This window comes from Helianthus annuus, chromosome 10 (genome assembly GCF_002127325.2).
Source record: "Helianthus annuus cultivar XRQ/B chromosome 10, HanXRQr2.0-SUNRISE, whole genome shotgun sequence".
NCBI classification, from domain to species: Eukaryota; Viridiplantae; Streptophyta; class Magnoliopsida; order Asterales; family Asteraceae; genus Helianthus; species Helianthus annuus.
Window position 1 is genome coordinate 175,165,547 of NC_035442.2, and position 22,749 is coordinate 175,188,295.

The 22,749-nt window shown below is 35.8% G+C and overlaps 1 protein-coding gene and 1 pseudogene across 3 annotated transcripts; both read left to right on the plus strand.

The window, feature by feature from the left end:
- The first annotated feature begins 861 nt into the window (after positions 1 to 861).
- LOC110886727 (protein TRIGALACTOSYLDIACYLGLYCEROL 1, chloroplastic) lies at positions 862 to 15,025 on the plus strand. Of its 3 annotated transcripts, XM_022134564.2 has the most exons (4): positions 868 to 1,021; positions 4,483 to 4,648; positions 12,465 to 12,577; positions 13,869 to 15,025. In XM_022134564.2, the coding sequence occupies exons 3-4, from the start codon at positions 12,531 to 12,533 to the stop codon at positions 14,908 to 14,910; spliced, it is 1,089 nt and encodes a 362-aa protein (XP_021990256.1). In that variant the 5' UTR covers positions 868 to 1,021; positions 4,483 to 4,648; positions 12,465 to 12,530; the 3' UTR covers positions 14,911 to 15,025. The 3 variants fall into 3 exon arrangements, with proteins under 3 accessions (XP_021990259.1, XP_021990256.1, XP_021990258.1); XM_022134567.2 differs by lacking the exon at positions 4,483 to 4,648 and having other exon boundaries at positions 862 to 1,021; XM_022134566.2 differs by lacking the exons at positions 868 to 1,021; positions 4,483 to 4,648 and adding an exon at positions 11,830 to 11,998.
- LOC118483243 lies at positions 9,372 to 11,029 on the plus strand (annotated as a pseudogene).
- Positions 15,026 to 22,749: the final 7,724 nt, after the last annotated feature.

Genomic DNA, 22,749 nt, shown 5'->3' on the forward strand with positions numbered 1-22,749 from the left:
ATTTATATCGTGTAATCATAACATATTATACGCTACCCGACTAACTCGAATTTATATCGTCAAGCGAAAAACTCTCGAGGGGGTCAAAGTGACATTTACAAATTTCATAAAAAGTTAAGTGGTTAAAAATTACATTTCCTAAACTTAAGGGCTAAGAAAGGGTAAAGATAAAATTTGATAAAGTTTTGAGGTAAGAAGGAAACTATAACAAAGTTGGGGCTGAAAAGGAAACTATCACAAAGTTGGGTGTCAAAAGCAAACTATTTGTAAAGCGGAGTAGCAGTTTATGGACTAACTTTGCCATTTTATGAAACTGTATTTCTACCCAAATAACTAGGGGTGTAAACAAGCCCAGAGGCTCGAGAGCTACTCGTGATCGGCTCGGTTAAAAGCTCGAAAGAGCCGAGCCTTAACGAGCCCGAGCCCGAGCTCGAGCCTGAAATAGAGCTCGTTTTGTTATCGAGCCCGAGCTCGAGCCTAAAATACAAAGCTTGTTTAGGCTCGCGAGCCTAAACGAGCCTATACAAAATTTAATTTTTTTTATATATAATATATTAATAATGATGATAACATTGATGAGCCGAGCTCGAGCCGAGCTTTGGCTCGTTTAAGCGATGTTGAAGTGAGCTCGAGCCAAGCTTTTAGCTCGTTTAAGGTTGTTATCAAAATAGTTCGAGCCGAGCTTGAGCTTTAGGTTTTACTCGCGAGCCGAGCTCGAGCTCGAGCTCAAAGAAGTAGGCTCGAACCGAGCCGAGCTCGAGCTCGAGTTTCATAAAAACCTAACGAGCCGAGCTCGTTTACACTCCTAACAAACTTGGGTCAATTTGGACTTTAATTTTAAGCTGCTGGGTCATTTTGGACTGATCAGGTCAGGATGGGCCATTATCTTTTTTACCCAAACAACACATCTACTACGCTCATCTATTCTACTATCTACCAGTACGCTCTCAAATTCCTACCCAAATACTCCCTTAAATCAACCTATTAACAAACTATTCTACACTTGTTGATCGATCGAAAGGTATGAATTTCACTTTTGGTTGATTTATTTTCTGTATGCATTCTAAACTTCTTCTTAATTGTTCAATTTCAAATGCACATCGAAACCCTAGTTAGGAATCCGTGAATATTCATGACGATTTAGATGTCGTTTGAGTTGTATGTTGTCTTGTTTGATGGATTCACATTGCCGAGTTGTTGGATACTTAGATTCTTGTTTTGGGAAACTGTAGTTTGTGGTATGATTGATTGAGGTTAATGTGGTTGTTGCTTTAAGCAAATTTCTACATGTTCTGGTCTTGTTTGGCTCTCTAATTTGCTTTAACTTTTGTTGATGGTTGAAAATGGAGTTACTGATGTTCGAGTGTTGGTTGGTTAGTATGATGGGATCACATTAGGATCCTAAATTTGGTTTCTTTTTCACTTTGTTGTCGACATATGATTTTGTTGCTTTCATGGCTGATTTCCCCGCAACCCGAAGCGAGTTCTGTTTCTTGCCAGCTAGTTTCGCCAAGATTTCTGCTGCAGATTTTCTGATCTCTTCCTGCTGCACGTCTTTCCAGTTTAACATTTCGTGAACTTTTCCAAGATTCGAACACCAATCAGCTGCTCATCGGACGAGTTCGAACCCAAAAGTTCCATTGCAAATGACACCAAATCCATTTTCAACCCATCAAAGATGCTTCCGTTAACACATTTCGAGTACGCATCATAGAAAAACCTCCTAACTAAAACCACCCCAACCGGCCCGAGCTCGCATTCGTCATTAACGCGGTTCAGTATCTTCTTGCACATTACCTTCCATTCCCAGTAAGCTTTCTCCAAAAGAAACAACAATGCCTCTGCCAAAGCCAATGCATAGAATATGGTCAACGCTGACTTTCTGTTTCTTTTATCCATAGTTGTTAAAAGCCATCGCCTCTTGCGCCTAGGCCCAATTTCCTTGCGAGGCGAGGCAATTGCGCCTTAAGTCAAGGCAATTGCGCTTTAATTCTCCAAGTGATGGTTCATGCGCAGGTTCCGGCGAGATTCCTAGATTCTTGAGAGTTTTCGGCCAAATTCTCTAAATTTTGGCAAGATTCTAGCAAGATCCTAGCTAGATTTCTACTTTTTTCTAACGAAACTACTTTTCTACACTAATAAACTAGCATTTTATAACTTTTGGTACTAAATATAAGATATTAAATGTTATATAATAGCTTTAGTTTATTTTATTTGAAGAATAGTATTAATTTTCTATTATGTAAAAATATTTTATGTTTTTTTTAGTTGTACGCTTTTTTTTTCTCAGGCCCATGCTTTTTTTGCGCCTTGCGCTTAGGCCCCAGGCAAGGCCTATGCGCCTTGAGTGCGCTTAACGCTTTTAATAATTATGCTTTTATCAGTATCTCCTTTCTGTATCTCCCCATAGTTCTGTTTCACAAGCTTTATTAGCGACAGAACAACACAGACGGTCGCTGATGCTAACTGCAGCCAGTAGAGAAGCCTGCTGATGTTTCTGGACAAGAACACCCATTGACCGTACGGAAGAAGTGGGACGTCTGAGCTCGTCCATGTCCGAGTCAACGTCGTCGTTTTCTTCCAGTTTCTCAGATGTGGACTCTCTTTAACTTTAACCGCTCCACTGGTCGGGCCGGCTCGGAATATAGCTTGGAATGCTACATGTGTCCGATTTGAGAAACTGCAAAGGAAAACAGACAACAATGAAACAACCTGTTTTATTATTCTGCATACTAATCTGCTTATATCTTTAACTGTTCAAATGTATTAAGCTAAAAGATTTAAATACAGTGAAGCACGTCAAACAGGTCAGGCGCCCAAACAGACTGAGGAGCATCAAGAAAGTATTCAAGTGTAATAAAAGAGAAGGTTTAGATTGTTGCTGTAGCGATATACATTTTGTAAACTACATAGCACACTGGTTATCAATAAATAAAGTAGTAGACTCATCAAACAGAGATCGAAGGTACATCATAACATCAGGTATGTTATGCAGGAAAAGTGCAGATCGTTTTTTAACTTTTTTTTTATATTTTTTTTCCTTTTTTAATTTTTCTCGTTTTTTATAATTTTTTGTAATTTTTTTTATTTTTTATAATTTTTTTTCAGTTTTTATTATTATTGATTTATTCTCAACCCATCTTGACCCAAACCCATCCTGACCCGAACTCATCCTCACCCAAACCCATCCTGACCTTCTTCTTTCTTTTACCCATCTTGACCCAAACCCATTCTAACCCAAACCCATCCTGACCCAACAACCAATCCAATCCATCCATTTTGCCACCTCTGCTCTTAACTTATCAAATTCATTCCAAACTTTGCTTTAAACATCATTAATTAGCCATTAGCTTTTCTACTTTACCGATTCCCTCAATTTTATCGTTTTATTCATGATTTTGTTGAACAATTAGAAATGTAGCCTACTTGTATGTGATAGATTGGTTGAGGATTAGTTTTTGATTTTTTGTTTGTATTTGTTAGATTAGGCTAATTATTGCTGCTATTAGTGTTTTAAGTTTTAATTGTTAGTTGTTACTGTTAAATGCTAGCGTTTTAAGTCTTAGTCAGATCCTACTTGCTACAATTGTTAGTGTTGGCATGATATTAAAATTACAGATACCCCACCGCAATAACGATATCTCAAATATCGGTCCTTGACCGATATCCGATATTTTACTGCATTAACTACTTAGCTCACTTCAATAAATACATTTCTAGTTTGCTGCTTAAGATCATGGTTTTCCAAAGCAGAAAGCATATGTTTGTTTTTCTATTGGACTTGTTACTAGACAGAACTATATATATTTATTATTCGTTAAATTTCAAGTTCTATAACTCATCATGGACTATCTATTTCTTTCTTGAGATGTGTGACGCTAGCCTTAGATAAGAAGATTGTTATAATCTGAGTCCTGAGACCATGTATACAGTATACCAACATACGTCTAAAATTTTAATTTGAAGTTCTATAACTCATCATGAACTATCTATTTCTTTCCGGTTTCAAACCGTATAAAACCAAACCGGACCATAAAATTTCGAAATATTTATATTACAGTCATAGTTATTAAAGGCGCGTGGCGCACTCAGGGCGATTGTTGGGCCCAGGGCTTTATTTGCGCCTAGGCGCGTCTGGTCGCTCGCTTTAATAACTATGACATGAACTAACCTGAAGCATTGTTATTAAAGACGCGAAGCACACTCAGGGCGATTTGTTGGGCCCGGGGCTTTATTTGCGCCTAGGCGCGCCTGGGCGCTCGCTTTAATAACTATGATTACAGTGTGATGTTATAATTGTTTTGTTATTAATGTGATAATTCTAGTGTGCTTTATACTAAGAGTTGGTTTTTTTTTATTACCATTTATTAGTTCTAGTAGGTTTCTGCATTAGATTTACAATAACAATAAGTCAACAACTATCTTATTGACTGGACTACAATAACAATTATATTCTTTTTTTGCTCTATGTTTGTTTTACAGGGGGCAATCCTGACCCAAAGGGCATACAATTAAATTACATTGGGTGAGGAAGTTTAGTTAAGGGGGTCAAATTGGGTTATTTAAAAAAAAGAAACCACGTGTGAACAACTAACTGGGTTATCTTCTTCAAGAATCCGTTCTTCCTCTTCAATCCTGCTCGATTAAGGTTCTTTTTCTGCTCGATTTTTATTATCGATTTTTGTTTGTTCAGTTTCGTATGATTTTAGTTTGCTCGATTTCGCATGGCTACCGATCAATCTTTTCTTGCTGCAATAGACATCACTATGATTTTAAATGTTTGCTGCATATGTTCTTGCTTTTGATTGCAGAATTGATTTTGTTAATTAGGGCAAAATCATCTTCAATCATGTTCGACTAAGGTTATTTTATTTGATTGATTATTAATAGTTCAACGTTTTAATTTAACTAATTATACCCTTATACAATTAGCAATTTAGGGCATGTCTCATTTGTTTAAAAGTCACATCTTTTAGTTATTTTACTCACACCCTTTCATTATTTACTTAGGTTATGTCTTATTTGTTTAAAAGTCACACCCTTTATTTCAATTTACTCGCACCCCTTTCATTTGTTTATTATATATTATATATTATATATTATATAACCCTACAAAAACTAACTTGGAGTATCTTAGACTTATTTAATAGTTGTGTCTCTTCACATCACACCCTCAAATAATACCCTTACATTAATAAATAATACTCTTACAAATACTAACTACGGTCGTCATACCTCTACAATTCGCCCCCGTTTAAATAATAAGCTATTGTATTATAATAAGATAACATTTGAATTGGTAAAAGAGCCGTCATTTATACACAACGTTTAAGTAAATGGCTGTTGAATTAATAAAATATTTGTTCTTCACAAAAATGATAAACAATGATTCCACTATGAAATAAAACTGAGCCTAAAAGAGAACACGTAATCGTCACCCATATGGCAAGAACAGTCATGTCTACACAAACCACACCTTTTAAATAAAAATCATTTAACTAAACCAGACGCCTTTCTAAAAGAAACAAACCGTCGCGTCAAACCATCAATCCCATACACCGATTCCGCGCCGATTGCCACCGATTCACCCTTATATAACCACCACCCTCACCACCCGTCGTTGCCACCCGTCTGAACATCGCCAAAAATCGCCGGAACCCTCCCGTTTTCCTCTTTCTCTCTCTATTTTTCTCTCACTAATACATTATATCCTATATTCAAACGCAACGTCGAAGATACTACCCTCCTAACATGAACCCACCACCGCCGGTACTACCACCATGGGTTTATTTTTTTTACCGGAAAAACGTCATTGGCTGAAAAGATCGCTTGGTTGTAACTGCAGTCGCCTCCGCTTAACCAAGCGCCCGAGCCCTAAAAAGCAACCAAGCACATGGTACACATGGTTACACACAGGGGGTTCGTCTATGACTTTGTTGTGGGTGGTGGCGATGAGGTTTCATTGGTGGTGCCATGAGAGACAAACATATACTCACCGCGGTGTTAGTAGAGTGGTTTCCGGCGTTGCAGGCAAGGGTGAGATGGTAATTGATATTCAGAGAGAAATATATATACAGAGATAGTGCGTGTGTTGGTACGATTGGAAATACTTACCGCCGCCCGTAGCAACTTGAAGGTAAAGAGTCGAGACACCCTAAGATGTGACGGCAGCGGTTTGATGGTGGTGATGCGGTTTCAATAATGGTGCGGTGTGTAGTTAGTGTGGCGGTAGCCATTTTGTGGTGGTGATGCGCAGCCACCGCCGGTGCTCCATCCCCCTCTCCACTGTCCATCCATCTTTTTGTACTCTTCTTTTTTCAATTTTTGAAGAACTGTTGAATAAGGGTGGGTAAGTCGGTTTTATGTGAAGATGATTTTGAGTGTAGAACCATGGTTTAGGGCATGTTTTTGACACGTTCTGAGAATGGTTTTCAAATTGTTCTTCCTGTCATGTTCAAAAAAAAGATTGTCCCAGTAATTAAATTTACTTTTTTATTTGTACCCCAAAAAAGCATTCTACATATAGCAATTCACTTTATTTCACATAACATAATTTTGTTTGTTTTACGAACAGCCTTCCATCAAGATATGAGTGTATAACAATACTTTGCCTACATAATGATTTGTTATATATGATTCATAGTTATGATTATCATAAAATAATTTCGATGTTTACTCTTTTTATATAACATTTGTACCCTTTTCGTTATTCTAATAGCCCAATATAATGGGGTTGTTGTAACGAATTTTCGTACAGTAACAAACTAAAACGACATCGACCAAATTCTAGCACGCAAAACGAAGCTAAATACATTCATAATTAACACCCCGCTGCAACGCGCGGGTTAGCGTTAACGAAGCTAAATACATTCCAACAAATAATCATTATTAAATAATAAAGAAGAAAGATGGAATTGTAAGGTTGTGAACATGGATGATCTTCTCCATGGACTTGGGAGAGCAAAAATGAAGAGTAAATAAAAAGTAGATTTTGAAAGGATTTTGGTTTCAGCATATGAGGGTGTTTGAATTATCGTATTCAAAGAAAATGTTTAGAGTATTCAGTATGGAGGGACTTGAAAAAAAGGGCATGAAGCACCATGTGGCAGTCACATTGCCACATTATCAACAACCTTTGCCCCACACCATGAAGAAACCCTATACCCCTTGCCCCAGGCCAAGTCCATGCCACCTCACGGGACGGTATGGAGGAGGCTTTCACGCCATTTCTAAGTCCCTAAACCGTAGGTTTTCAGCCTCCTAGAAAACAAGGTTGCAAAATACTTTAATCTATTCTTCATATGTTCACGAATTGACCCAATTATTACAAATTATAATAGTCATAAATATAAAATACTGTCAAATATTTAGTTTTATCAATGCCATGATCCTTCTTATCACGCAGTTTCGTTATTTGTAAGATTTCAAATATTATAACCATGGGTATTGCGCGTGTATACGTCACTGAATTCTTTATTATATAAAGTTTCAATATAATCAACACCGTGCACAACGCACAAGTTTATATCATTTCATATTTTTTAGGTGGTGTTCGACTGTCACAAACATCTTTGTCTCCTTAATAGGCACGTACCCCCAACATATATATATATATATATATATATATATATATATATATATATATATACACTTAAGGGCACTCAGTATGGTTCTGTGAAATGATCGGGGTATGCCATTCACCGATCGGTGTGATTGCCGTTGATTCGGGGTATGGTGATAGCATATTTCGGTGTATAGTCACCGATGATGATTGATGAAACAGTGATATAATTTTTGACCGTTACACCCTAAAGTGATTGAACCATACCCTCTGATTGAGTGTAAAATGGGGAGTGAATGGGGACTTGACATGGCATGCTATTATTGGGTAGGGAATAACTCAAACACCCTAAAGTGATTGAACCATACCCTCCACCCTAATAAGAATATATATGTTTAAATTTTATTTCTTAAGTACAAGTTAATAATGATGATAATAATGTTATATATATTTAACTTTCATTTCTTAAATAATGATAATAATATAATGAAGAAAAAATATTAGAAGATAAAGTTGGTTAACACAACACATTGTTGATTATTTAATTATTGGTTATTTGGTTAAATATTGGGAATACAATACTTTACGAAATAGCCTTTTTATCGACCAAATTTAAAAGTATCTCTAAAAATAACAGCTTTACAATGAAATAATACATGTTATAATAACTTATTCCAAAAGTAAAGAATTTTTTCATCTAATATAGTGATACTAATGAATTTCATAATCAACATCCCGCCGCAACGCACGGGTAACGTTAACTCGTTATGTTGAATGATTAACGTGTTAGTAGTTGGCCTCTTGTGTAGGTAAGTCAATGTAAGTAAAACTTTAAGCATTCTCGTCAGTAAACTTTTGATTAGGCAAAACTTTAATTAAGCATGCGTGTTCGAATCATTTAAGTATCTATTTATGCGTGTTAGATGACATTTTGCATATGGGTATTAGACTTACCAAAGGCCCCTTCTTGTTGGTATTGTGAGATTTTACTGTTGTTATTGTGTCATCATCATCATCATACTCAGTAAATCCCACCAATAGCAAAGCAAAGGTAGGGTCTGAGGAGGGTAAGATGTAGGGTAAGATGTAGAGGGGGCAATTCTGACCCAAATAGCATACATTATATTGGGTGAATTTGGGTGAGGAAGTTTAGACAAGGGGGTCAAAGTGGGTTATTTAAAAAATAAAAAGTTTTATTTACGGGTCATACAGGGTTGAGAAATTAGGACGGGCGGGTCAGTTAGGGTTGAAAAAAAAAGAAAGCACGGGTGAACAATGGGTCATCTTCTTCAATCTGATTGAATCAATCATAACTTTCCGTCAACGCCTCCAGTCCTCTGCCTTCTCCTCCGCCACAGACCTCCGCCGTCAATACATCATCTTCAATCTTCAACCTCTCCTTCAAGAAATCCTTCTTCGCTCGTTAATCTCTCGGTCTGCATCAACGATTTCTTCACATCGAATCGGACACAGATTCAAAACCCTAATCTTTGCTTCTTCTGTACCAAATTAGAGTTGAACTTGATGTTTTCTGCGTGTTAATCGAACTGGGTTTTCATTTGTTCGAAATGGGTATGCCATGATTCTCGTTAATTTGTTTTGATTTTGTTGAAAGATGTTAAAATCGCCCTCCTTCCCGTTCTAGAGAAAATTTTGATAATAAAATTGTGAATTATAGTTTGATTGAGTTGTATATGATACACATATAATGATAATATTGGATCTGGAGAAAATACTTTTGTTGTTTGATTTTCGTGAATGATTGACTCTAGAAACTTGATAATAAAATTGTGAATTTTTTTGGCAAGAATTTATCAAAAGTAGAATGGCGAGAACATCCCGAATTTGACTGTCCACCGGATGATTCTGGTAACCAGGAAGTGATAATCATGGCAGTGGAGAGATCCATGAAAAAACACAATGATAATGTTATGCGGTTTCTCGAGGGTCTTAGTTCGCGGTTATCACAACTGGAGTAGTGTTGTTATAATCTTGATAAGTCGATTAGGGAGATGCAGTCTGATTTGACACGCGATCAAGGGGAGTCGGAAGTGAAGCTTAAGTTTTTTGAGAAACATGTTCAAGACATTCATCGATCGGTGCAGATTTTGAGGGATAAACAAGAACTTGCTGATACACAGAAGGAACTTGCTGCAACTTGCGCAGAAAGAATCGTCATTGTCGTCTTTGCAGCAAAATGAGGAGGGATCTTAACAACACGCGATGTTGAAGAGGCTGAAGTTAATAATAAGCAAGAACAGAAGGGATGGAAGAACATCCATGGTCATGTGTTCAGAATTCAGATTATTATCTTTAGTTTTATGGTTCTGGTTTGATTATTATCACACTGGTTCAAGTTGGCAAGTTCGGATCTATTAGCTGTTGGTGCGGTGCTCGTCCCATTGAGCAAGTGAGAATGCATTTTTCACACCATGATCACTGCCTCGGACCTTTACCATGTGTTCACAGTAGTGGTTCCACTCTATGTAGCCATGATCTTAGCCTATGGTTCAGTGAAATGGTGGAAGATTTTCACACCGGACCAGTGTTCTGGTATCAACAGATTTGTGGCTCTTTTTGCTGTCCCTTTTGTCACGGAGTTAACTTTTGACTCACGTGTAGCAACTTAGACTTGATCTAAGTTAAGCTATGTGCCCCAACGATATAGTGTTTTGAGTGATTCAAGTGATGGTTGCAAGTTGTGTATACAAAGAAACAACTTTGTATTGATTACAAGAAGATTTACAGGAGTGTGTTTACAAGTGTGTTTACTTGTGATATTGTTGGGTGATCTCCAAATGAGACCCCATCATCCTATTTATACTAGTCCTTCCTAGTTCTAGATTATTCTCCATCTAGATAATTCTTTACATAATATCTTGGATATTTATAAGTTGATTTCTAGAGTCTTCTTGCAAAATATCAAGTGTTTTCAAGGTGTTTCTAGAGAATTCTTGGCTGATCTAGAGTCTTCCGATGGCGCCAAGATGTTCCAGCAACTTGTAGGCTGTTCCAGAAACTTCCGGCAGCCCTAGACAGCCCTAGACGCTTCTTTAGTGTTCTGGAATCTTCCGGAACTCACGAAAAAAATTCTGTATTTAGGCGGATCGTGACACTTTGCTTTCTTTTCATTTCATTTATACTAACAATCCTTACACTATGAACACAAGGTTCATTGCTGCTGACACTCTTCAGAAACTTATGGTTCTTGTGGGTTTAGCTCTTTGGTCACGGTTGAGTGCTAGAGGCTCTTTAGAATGGTCTATCACTTTGTTTTCTTTGTCCACACTTCCTAACACACTTGTTATGGGTATCCCACTTTTGAAAGGAATGTATGGTGTTCTGGTAGCTTGATGGTTCAGATTGTGGTGCTTCAGTGTATCATTTGGTAATTTTAATCAACTTTATTATCTCTTTTAGTTATTATTGTTGTTATTCTAACTATAGTTTGAATGTTTGTTAACGTTCTATTGTTATTACTAAGTTAAGTTTTTCATTATTTGGATAGAGTTATCATTACTTTTTATTATATTTATTATTGAACTTTATCAGTAGTTAGGATAGATTTATTACTGTGTTTGTTTTATTATAACTATTAGTTTATTAGTTGTGATGAAATTATAAAAAAATGTTTTTAATATTCAATAAGCTTCAGGAGGGAAAAAAAAACTGACCCGATCCGACCCGAAACCTGTTCTGACCCGGACCCGACCCGACACCCGTTCTGACCCGGACCAAAACAACCCTTTTTTTATAATTGACCCGTTTTGACCCGAACCCGTTTTGACCCGACCCGACCCGTTTGCCAGGTCTAGTACTAAGATGTAGACAGCCTAACTTCTACCCCGTAGAAATAGAGAGGCTGCTTCCAGTGAGACCCCCGGCTCGACTGTTGTTGTGTACTTCTCCTAAACCGCCCAATACCAATTGAATTTCCAAGTTCCAACAACGCAAAGCGTGTGAGAATCCCACTCGTTAAATAAAAAAATACAACTCCCACAATGTGGGTGTTTGGATTAACTTATTTTGGAGCTCCTTATTTACTTCTTAGAAGTTAGAAGGAATTCCAAACACTTTGTGAGAAGTTCTTTTATGGTCAAAAGAAACCCCAAACACTTTCTGATAAGTCCTTTTATGCCTTCAAAAAGGATTTTATACCTTCAAAAAGGAGAAATTGAGAAGTAACAAATTATGACTTCTCACTCTTGAGAAGGACTTTTAAAAAGTCACAAGCTAAAAGGAAACCCAAACACCCCCAATATTTTGGTCTCCTAAAATGAAAGTGATATGAAAACCTCTTGTTGTGGTACATTTATTACCTTCCCACGCCTTTCAGTCTTTTCATCCAAACTGATCCATCGCCGCCCTCCACCAGAGCTCCGCCTGACTTCCGTTCTCCTCTTCATTCATCAACGGCTTTCATTTTAGCAAATTCTGGTATAATTACACTAATCAGTTAATTCAGTTCACACACACACACACACACACTACTACATGCTTTTTCCCCTTTTTTAACCTAGGTTTTGTACTCCTTTATTTACAATTACTTTCCGTTTTTGAACAATTTCATAGATGTAAGGTAACTGAAAGCTTGAACACAGTGTATATTCGTAATGTATTTGTTACAGTTTGGATCAGTTATCTTAAAATTGCGTAATCATGTATTCATGTGATCGATATTACGTATAAGATTTTATATGTAGACCGGAGAAAGTAATACTAATTAGACGGCATAGTCCTCAATCCGATAGATCAAGCCCTAAATTGTGAATATTTTTTATTAATTTGATGAATTAAACCCTAATTTGAAAGGAAAAGTGATTTTAATCCTGAGAAGTTTGAGAGTAGTCTGTTATATGCTGAAATGTTTAAATATCATGTCTCGGTCTGGATGTATATGTAGGATTTGGATAGTAACGAGATCGGATAACGTCAATTGCAGTTGATTTGAACATTAGAATTCTCAAAGATGCAAACAGCTGCTCAGCATTCCATAACTTTTCACTTGCATGGCAGGTATTGCTCTATTCGCATGTGTGTTTATGAGTGTAAAGAAGCTTCATTTGATTGTTCTTTTAAAGAAAGAGATTTGAAGAGTTTATATCAGTTTTGAGGTTAATATCGACTTGTGAGCCGCTTTGAGACGTTTAGGTCCCAAAAGCTGAGGCGAGAGCTTCACGTACGTGTACGCTTACGCGAGGTGTTGCTTTATGTACAACTATGGGTGCAAACGAGCCGAGCCGAGCCCGAGCTCGACCAGGCTTGAGCTCGAGCTTGTTTAACATATGAAAGCTCGAGCTCGGCTCGATTCGAGCTTTATTTCTAAAGCTCGAGCTCAGCTCGGGCTCGACTCGTTTAGTATTTATTAATTAATTTATATTAATTATAATTATTATTATACATATAATTAAGTTATTTTTTTATATTTATATAAATGGTAATTATTATTATATAAATATATGTTTAATATATTAATAAAAAATATATAAACAGAAAGCTCGTTTAGGCTCGCGAGCCAGCTCGAGCTCGATAAGCGAAGCTCGGGCTCTGGCTCGTTTACTAAACGAGCTTTTTTTTAGGCTCGAGCTCATTTAAGCTCGGCTCGTTCGAGCTTTTTTTCGAGCCGAGCTCGAGTAGCTCGGCTCGTTTGTACCCCAGTACAACCAAATAAGCTTTGTGTACAACCAGAAGCTGTATATCTCTCAATATATCAGTCTTTTTATGAAGTAAACCGTTAATAATTTTTTTCATCTCTTTGGTTGCTTTTACATATCAGCCTCTTACAGACCCTAATTTTTACCCAAATGCACATGAGGCGCCGCCTTGAGACCCTGAGGCGTTTCCTAGATCGCCCCGTGCTTTATGGTTGCTTTTCAAAACAAAAATAATGAGTCGGCTTGACCTCAAAGTCAAATTTCAAATGTAGGTTCTAAAATAGGAGTGTGTTTTATTTTGAGTTAATTACTGTTTTCGTCCCTGTGGTTTGTCAAAAATCACTATTTCAGTCCATTAGTTTAAAATTTGCGATTTCAGTCCCTGTGGTTTCACTTTCGTAACCATTTCAGTCCCTGTGGTTTCACTTTTGTAACCATTTCAATCCATTTATTCTGTTAGTAGAGGGACTGAAATGGTCACGAGGTGGACTGAAATGGTTACGAAAGTGAAACCACAGGGACTGAAATTGCAATTTTTAAACTAATGGACCGAAATAGTGATTTTTGACAAACCACAGGGACGAAAACAGTAATTAACTCGTTTTATTTTTTTTTTGAACTGAATTATTATGCAAATTTCTAACAAATTGCAGAAGAGACTCTACAAAGACATGTGCTTGGATGAAATTCGGGAACACAAGTCAACTGTCTCCAAGACATAAATTGGTGAGACGAGTTTTCAATGATCAAAGCTGGGTAGATACTAACCGAACCAACTTCTTCCTAAACAACAAAAACAGGGTTTTCCCGATCCCCAACACAATGACAAACGATGGTCACGCGATACCTATTTCTGCATCTGAAGATAGTGCAGCCACAAACGACACACCAGATCAAGAACCACCCCCGTTGTTCAGCAAGTGGACACCTCCGGGATACCTATGGAGAGGGTTATCCGTTTTTGTGTTGGCGGGTCAAGTAATAATGAGAGTACTAAACCGTAAAGTCCACTGGAAAAACACTCTCCAACAGCTAGAAAGAGTCGGTCCAAAATCAGTCGGTGTTTGTCTCTTAACATCAGCGTTCGTGGGCATGGCTTTCACCATTCAGTTCGTCAGAGAATTCACCAGATTAGGTCTAAACCGAGCCGTAGGTGGGGTTCTAGCCCTAGCCTTCGTACGTGAGCTAAGCCCTGTGATCACTTCAATCATAGTAGCCGGTCGAATCGGCAGTGCATTCGCAGCAGAATTAGGGACCATGCAAGTATCTGAGCAAATCGACACTTTACGGGTTTTGGGTACCGACCCGGTTGACTATTTGGTAACCCCACGTGTCATTGCGTCTTGTTTGGCTTTACCGTTCTTGACCCTTATTTGTTTTACTGTCGGGATGGCTTCTAGTGCTCTTTTGGCAGACGGGGTTTACGGAATTAGCATTAATATCATTTTGGATTCGGCTCAAAGGGCTCTTAGACCATGGGACATAATTACTGCAATGATCAAGTCGCAGGTGTTCGGTTTGATCATATCTGTTGTGAGTTGTGGTTGGGGGGTTACTACTTTAGGTGGTGCTAAAGGTGTCGGAGAGTCTACTACTTCTGCCGTTGTTCTTTCGCTTGTCGGTATCTTTATAGCCGATTTCGTGCTTTCGTATTGTTTTTTTCAGGGAGCCGGGGATTCGCTCAAGAACTTATGATTATTTGAATCAAAATTGTTAGCAGCTTTAGATCTCCTGCACATGGCTCATGTGGAACTTGTCCAGTGTGTTACACAGTTAAAGTTTAATAGTTTATAATTTATAATTTCAACTAGTTGTAATGCATTAGCTTAGTTCATTGATGTTATATATATATATATATATATATATATATATATATATATATATATATATATATATATATAGAGAGAGAGAGAGAGAGGGGGGAAGGTTAACGTACATCACGTACGACAGGTAATTACGCACGTTCATTTTAAAATTACGCACGTTATAACTCAAAAATCCAAAATCACGCATGTTGAAACACAATAATTACGCATATTCAATACATTAATCACGCATGTTATAGAACAAATCACGCACGCTGTTGTACGTGAAGTACGTTAAGCCGTAATGTACGATATATTTTTTCTCTATATATATATATATATATTGGGGCTGATTTCTTGGGTGAGCTCATGATTGTGACAAATTATGATGCTTAAAATTTAACAAGATAATTGAGAATCAAAAATAGACATGCTGCTCTACAGTTCATCTAATTTTATGCCAAAATAGTTGCATTCTAGTACTTGTCAAATGTTAATTACTGTGTTTTCACATTGGTTCATGTGCTTGTTTTACTAACCTTTGTGAATTTTCATTTTTTGTGGGATTTTCAAAAATTAAAATGGGTTATTAGATTTTATCACCCTCAACAACTATTGGCTATTGGCCGCTGCCACCCTCAACTATCACTTTGACGCCCGTCACCCCCAACTTAACACTTAGTGTGTTCTGTCACCACGTCGTTAACTGATCACTAACTTTTGATCATGTTACTACTACACTTTTTGGGGTGTCATAGGGATCTTGGGAAGGTTTTAGGGATCTTAGGACACCCCCAAAAGTATAATAACAGGATCAAAAGTTAGTGATCTGGAGACAGAACACACTAGGTGTTAAGTTGAGGGTGGCAGGAGTCAAAGTGATAGTTGAGGGTGGCAACGGCCAATGACCAATAGTTAAGGGTTATAAAATCCAATAACCCAATAAATTTCACACCCTCTTTGATCCCAATACAAATAGGATATTCAATATTGTTACAGATGTAGATGTTCTGTTGTCTTTGATTGTTTTGACCTCTTAGTTTGACTTATTTAAAGTTATGGTTGAACCTCCTTACTATCAGCGGATTTTTTTATTGGGGGTGCAGATGAGTGGTTCAAGCATATTTTTAAGGGATGTGGTGGGGTTTTTTGCTTAAAAAATACACTAATTTTCTTTTCCAAGGGGTGCGCCTGCCCACCTAGGGCTCAACCTAGGTCCGACCATGCCTACTATGTGGTCTTTCATATCTAATGTTCATGGTTCCTTGTATAATAAGAAATTTTGACTCAGTTTGATCTTTTGAATTTCTGTTTAAGTTGTATTAATTCGCTTCTTTTCAACCTGTAGCGTTGACTTTTTAGGTCAAACAACTGGTTTTCTTTTTACTTCAGTTTTGGTGTTTTACGATTTTATGGAAGATTGTGAACTTGATTATTGCTAAGCTTCTTGTTAGTAAATGACATTATTTCTTTGTTTTCCTTTGATGTGTTTTCATAATCATGGGATGCGTTCGGAGTCGGAGAAAAAGGCCATTCAAGGGGTCATATTCACTGCTTGTTGGTTACTTTGGAAAGCTAGAAACGAAGTCCGGTTCTCTAATAAAAGAAGGACTGTGGAAGATCTCTTTTGTGAGGTTCGTTCGGTTAGTTTTGTTTGGTTTAAATATAGAAGAAAGAGAGGGTTGTTAGATTCGGGTGAGTGGTATAGATTTGTGAATATGTAGTTGTTTGTTTGTTTTATCGGGCCCGGTTTTCGGGTTGGCGTTGTTTAATGAAGTTTTCCTTTCAAAAAAAAAAAAAAAAAGTTTTTGTTCCAAAACGGACTTGTTTGACCAAAGAAGTCACTATGTCAGTGAGTTAGAATTGTTGGAAAGACCAATAAACTGTAACTGAGTCAACCCACGTCAACAAGAAATTATGACTTATTCCACACTTGTCATGCTCAAACAGAAACAAGTTTTTTGCTTCAAATCCATGTTTAACATTTATAATTTTATATAACAATAATAATCTCTTACCACATTTATAAACAACTGGTTGATGCCCCACCTGCGTTGTGTGGGCGATGGCCGAATAATTCTCAACCAATTAAAAAACAGTACTATAGTTTTGTTAGAAAAGAAAACTAAAACAACGACAAGATCGTAATTTTTAGCGGGGGTAAATTCGTAATTTTTAGCTAGGAGAAAACCATGATTTTATTTTGAACCGGGGGGAAAACGTAATTTTGAATTGAGGGTGCAAGCGTAATTTTTAACCGAGGGGAAAATCGTAATTTTTAGCTGGGGGCAAAAGCATATTTTACTTTGAACTGGGGCAAAAACGTAAATTTAAACTGGGGGCAAAATCGTAATTTTAAAATGGGTGTAAAATAATAAACTGGTGTAAAAGCGTAATTTTGAGATAGGGGGAAAACATAATTTTATTTTGAGCTGGCGCGAAAACGTTATTTTGGCAGAGGGTAAAATTGTAATATTTGAATCGAGGGCATATTCGTAATTCTTAGCTGGGAGCAACAGGGTAATTACTTTTTTGAACTTGGGGCGAAAACGTAATTTTAAACTGGGGGCAAAAACGTAAATTTAAATTGAAAAAAATAATAAACTGGTTGGTCCAATGGTTTATTGCCGGCCGCCCATTTCAACCAATGACAGAGAAACACTATTCCCTGCCATGGTAAATGTAGATGTAGAAAATGTTTATTACTTCTCATTTCAAAAACATAAAATCTTACAACATTAGGAAACTCAACCAACTCGTCTACTTCTTAAGGGGTAGGGGCGCCCATCACTCATCACTCATCACTCACTCATAACTTCCAATCAAGTTCCGTCATGTCATCAAGCATTATTCCATCACTAGTGATGGATTTTAGTGGAAATATCCATCACTCACCACACCTAACAATTTCCCTCACAACCCATCAGTTTCCCTCAACTTCCTCAATTTTTTCATGCGTGAAAAACTTAACACGTTATAAGATCCACGAGTTTTAAAGGTGGCCGACGACGGTGTTTTTTTCCATCACTCGTTATGGGGGCCGATCACGGGACACCCCTACCCCCGTTAAAACTTCATGAGCCAAATAAAAGCCAAATTTTACAAACCTGAACGAACCCTCTTCCTTCATGTTGACGAACCATACCTTGATAATGTAAAACTTTTATGTCAAATCAAATAACATGATTTAAACTAGTTGCTAAGTAAAGTGCATAGAATCTCAACAAGAACTATGAAAACTATAAGTAACAAACAAAAGTATGAAATTTGAATGCAAATTAAACTATAAGTAAAACTTTCATATTTCATAATGCCCCCAAGTGTGTTTCATGAGTATTATGATAATGCCCCACTACACATTTATAACTATCTTAAAAGCAAATGTCGGTGATTTTCCTTAAATGACCCCTCCTTTATCTTGACTTCTACACAAATGATCTTGGTCTACATTGTACAATGTGTCTGGTACTTTCTTTTGTGACACAAAACAACAGAAGTTCTGCGAGTCTTCATAGGGCAATTGTCACTGCTTATGGACCCGAACCTGGGTGATCTATCCATGACCAGGATGAAGCTTGGGTGAAACTAAGTGGAGGTCCGAACCGACTGATGTTGAAGAATCAGCGGATGAGTTCTCTAAATATCAAAGGCTTTCTGTATTTTTTTCCAGTTTGAATTTTCTAAAGAGGGTAATGGAGAGAGGAAGAGAGATAAACAGAGAAAGGGGGTGTTGATCTGCCGTTGTCGACGGCTCCGGCCGTGGGCCGTCTATGGCGACGGCAGACCTACAACGGGCGATGCCCTTCTGTTGTTTTCTGTTTCTTGCTTTGAACCTTTTTGTTTGACTCGATGTTAGTGACAATCCGACTGTGAGTCTGGATCTAGGTGATAAAAGGTTATGATGATGAGGTACCTCATCTGAGCATCCATAGCCGCAATCTGCGTGTGTTGATGATGATAAGTTTTGTGTTTAAGGATTTCTGGAAATTTTATACATGGGTTTAAAACCCACTTAATTAATTTGTGTTTAAGGATTTCTGGAAATTTTATACATGGGTCTAAAACCCACTTAAATCTGCTAGAAAGAAAGAAGGTTGGACTTTGACCATAGGAAAGCTACCCAAATGTTCTTCCCGTGTTCCCAACCAGTTGTAGAGGTTCATTTTATGTATGTACTAGATTATTGCCCCGTGTAATACACGGGGTGAATCATAATTATAATGTGAAATAAAAAAAATATGTTCATAATATTATGATATAAGTATATATAATATAGAGTAATATGCAGACCAAATACGAAATAAATATTGAAGTTTGTATAGCCATTCATAATAATACGATCTAATATTTGTTTTAGGATTTGTCATAGGAACTTAAAATTTTGTACCACTACTAATATTTATTTTGACATTTTATTGTTCAAAGGTAACATGTCTGATTTTATCTGATAATAGATTATTCTGATGGTTAATATTGGCATAATATTATATTTTCTACCATCCAAATATAGTTTGTTCACTTTCGCTATCATTAACATTAATATAAGGTATGCTCGTATTCAAAACTATAAACCAATATGAATTGTACGAAATAATTACTTTTATCACAATTATCAAGGAAACCAATAAAAACTATTGATAATGTAATATGTCCCATACCATTTGAAAGATCTGAAAAGTGACTTCTAGACAGATAAGTAATGTAAATGAATAGACAAAAATTGAATCAATAAAACCAATTAACTATAGTTGAGAAAATATTATGTATAGTGTAATACTTTACATGTACAATTAAACCAATGAAACATATATATAAGTGAAAAATAAAAATAAAGACATGAGACACCATACGACAACTAAGTAAATCTAAATATGTTAATAAATTCTTGGTAAGATATATATGGAACACGAATTACTTTTTTTATGGAATAATTATTTTTCTTTTTAGTTCTGGTCTTTAATTTATAAATGGTAAATTTAATATGATACGTCAATACCCATTATCTACAATATATTTCGGAACCTTCCCTAGTTTTATCATTTACAAAATAGATATATTTGAACTTTAAAAAAATATATTTGAAGTTTAAATCATTTATCTAATCTAATTATAATAAAATTCTTAATATTGGCATAATATTATATTTTCTACCATCCAAATATAGTTTCCTCACTTTCGCTATCATTAACATTAATATAAGGTATGCTCGTATTCAAAGCTATAAACCAATATGAATTGTACGAAATAATTACTTTTATCACAATTACCAAGGAAACCAATAAAAACTATTGATAATGTAATATGTCTCATACCATTTGAAACATTTGAAAGATCTGAAAAGTGACTTCTAGACAGATAAGTAATGTAAATGAATAGACAAAAATTATATCAATAAAACCAATTAACTATAGTTGAGAAAATACTATGTATAGTGTAATACTTTATATGTACAATTGAACCAATGAAACATATATATAAGTGAAAAATAAAAATAAAGACGTGAGACACCAAACGACAACTAAGTAAATCTAAATATGTTAATAAATTCTTGGTAAGATATATATGGAACACGAATTACTTTTTTTATAGAATAATTATTTTTCTTTTTAGTTGTGGTCTTTAATTTATAAATGGTTAATTTAATATGATACGTCAATACCGATTATCTACAATATATTTCGGAACCTTCCCTAGTTTTATCATTTACAAAATAGATATATTTGAACTTTAAAAAAATATATTTGAAGTTTAAATCATTTATCTAATCTAATTATAATAAAATTCTAATACAATATTTAAATCTTTTTAATTTAAAATTTATCAATAAATTATTGATGCCCTCATTGAATGACATGTGTCCAAAATCAGGTTTCTTTTATTATATAGTATAGATACTTTACATTTTTTAGTTTTTTACGCATCACTACACTGCACTGTTGGATTTAGTTTGCTTCTTATGTCTTGCAAACACACACGCTTGCAAACAAAAGAGCCTTGTTTTGTGTCTATGTACCGAAATTGACTTGATGGAGTGGGTTAAATATCCAGAATTTGTTTTCATATTGCTATAATGGTAGTAATTCAGCTCACTATATAATATAATTAAATAGTGCATATTTACACTCTTACTCCAATTTTGACATTTAAAGTTGTCCACTTTTCCTTGGCTGTGATAACTAGATGGTGATAAGCCTACATTCATCTGAGAGGTGGTGTAACTTCAAAATATTTGGGTGTTGAAGGTTGGTAAAATTATTTTCAGAAATTTATATGGTAAAACATAGAATAAAAAGACTTTGTCCTTTGTCCTTTAGTTCTTAATTGAATTAATCAGTTGGTTTTGAACAAGAAAAAGATTTTTTTGATTTTGATTTGTATTTACAAATGTGAATATGCTTGAAGCCATAATAGGGATTAGACTTGAATACTAGAATTCAGATTTATCAAAACAGATTGGCAAGCTTTCGTGGCGTAAGCTTACTTTGCTTGATACGTTGCTTAATTTGGTTTGCCCTGTAAGCTTATGTTGCTTAATTTGGTTTGCCCTGCCGTAACGCGCGGGGTACTAAATACCAGTGGTCTATTATAATAAAATTTTGACATGTGAAACAATCCATTTAGTTTGCTTGGAAGCAAAAAAACTAGTTTCATTTATGAAGTACAAAGAGAAAAGCATTAAAGTTTGTAAAACCAGTCTTATCTTATACATATTACATATGGTGCCATTTTAAGTTACCATTTGAAAAATGTCACATAGCAAATCATTTCTACCAAAGGGCTATAGGTCAATTGGTGTTAGAGGAGTTTGAGGCTATAAGTGTCAAGTTCGAATCCGATCTTAACCGGGTTTTGCCGTAGTGGGCCTTCGGACGGTGAGTTTTCCCCACAACTGGAGATGCTGGGCTTAGACTACCCAACGTTATTGGCGATTATAGGCCTATGGGGTCTCATTGTGCTATTGGGTTACCTTGAGTAACTAGAGTGTTATTTCGTTGGCCATTAAAAAGAAAAGCAAATAGTCTTCTGATATGTAACAAATTATAATTGAAAATGTATATGTAATGCACATAAATGATAAAACATTATACTTCAGTAAAACTAAAGATTTTGAACGAATGCCAGTGCCTATTGCATTTTAATTCTAACTTTAGTATTTTTGTTTGCTCCTTAATATATACACAATTTTAAAACTTGGATATTATTTTCTTTCACTACATTTAAATGATAATACAAGGATCTATTAATTTTTTCAAAGCATGTTTATTAAACTCTTACATTATTTAGGCAGTTTGATATAAATAATAATTAATAATATAATTTATATATTTCCCCCCTTAAAGATACTCTATACTAAACACCAGAATAATCTAGTACGTCAGTACAAAACAAAGTTTAGTTTAATAACGAAATGCGAAAAATCAATTCTCAATGTTTTAGAGTACAATACAAATAAATTAATTATAAATTCATGAAATATATATATATGATCCACGCAACTTGAGACAAAACACCAAAATAACATGGCGGGTCCGCTTAAACAAACAATGTGACACCTTAACATTCCCCACAAATGTCACATAACAAAATGATTTTTATAAGTGTTATTATTAGTATTTCTGAAAAAGGAAAAGAAACATATGAGTTGTAAGATATACAAATAGAAAAGAGGAGAGAGAAAAAGAGGTATAAACTAAGATCATGAGGTTTAAATTTTTATTGGGTCTACCTA

Bases quoted from the DNA above. Each gene is read 5' to 3' on its own strand.
- LOC110886727 (XM_022134567.2), top strand. From the start codon at position 12,531: ATGCAAACAGCTGCTCAGCATTCCATAACTTTTCACTTGCATGGCAG. The intron at 12,578-13,868 runs GTATTGCTCTAT...AACAAATTGCAG, and splicing joins ACTTTTCACTTGCATGGCAG to AAGAGACTCTACAAAGACAT.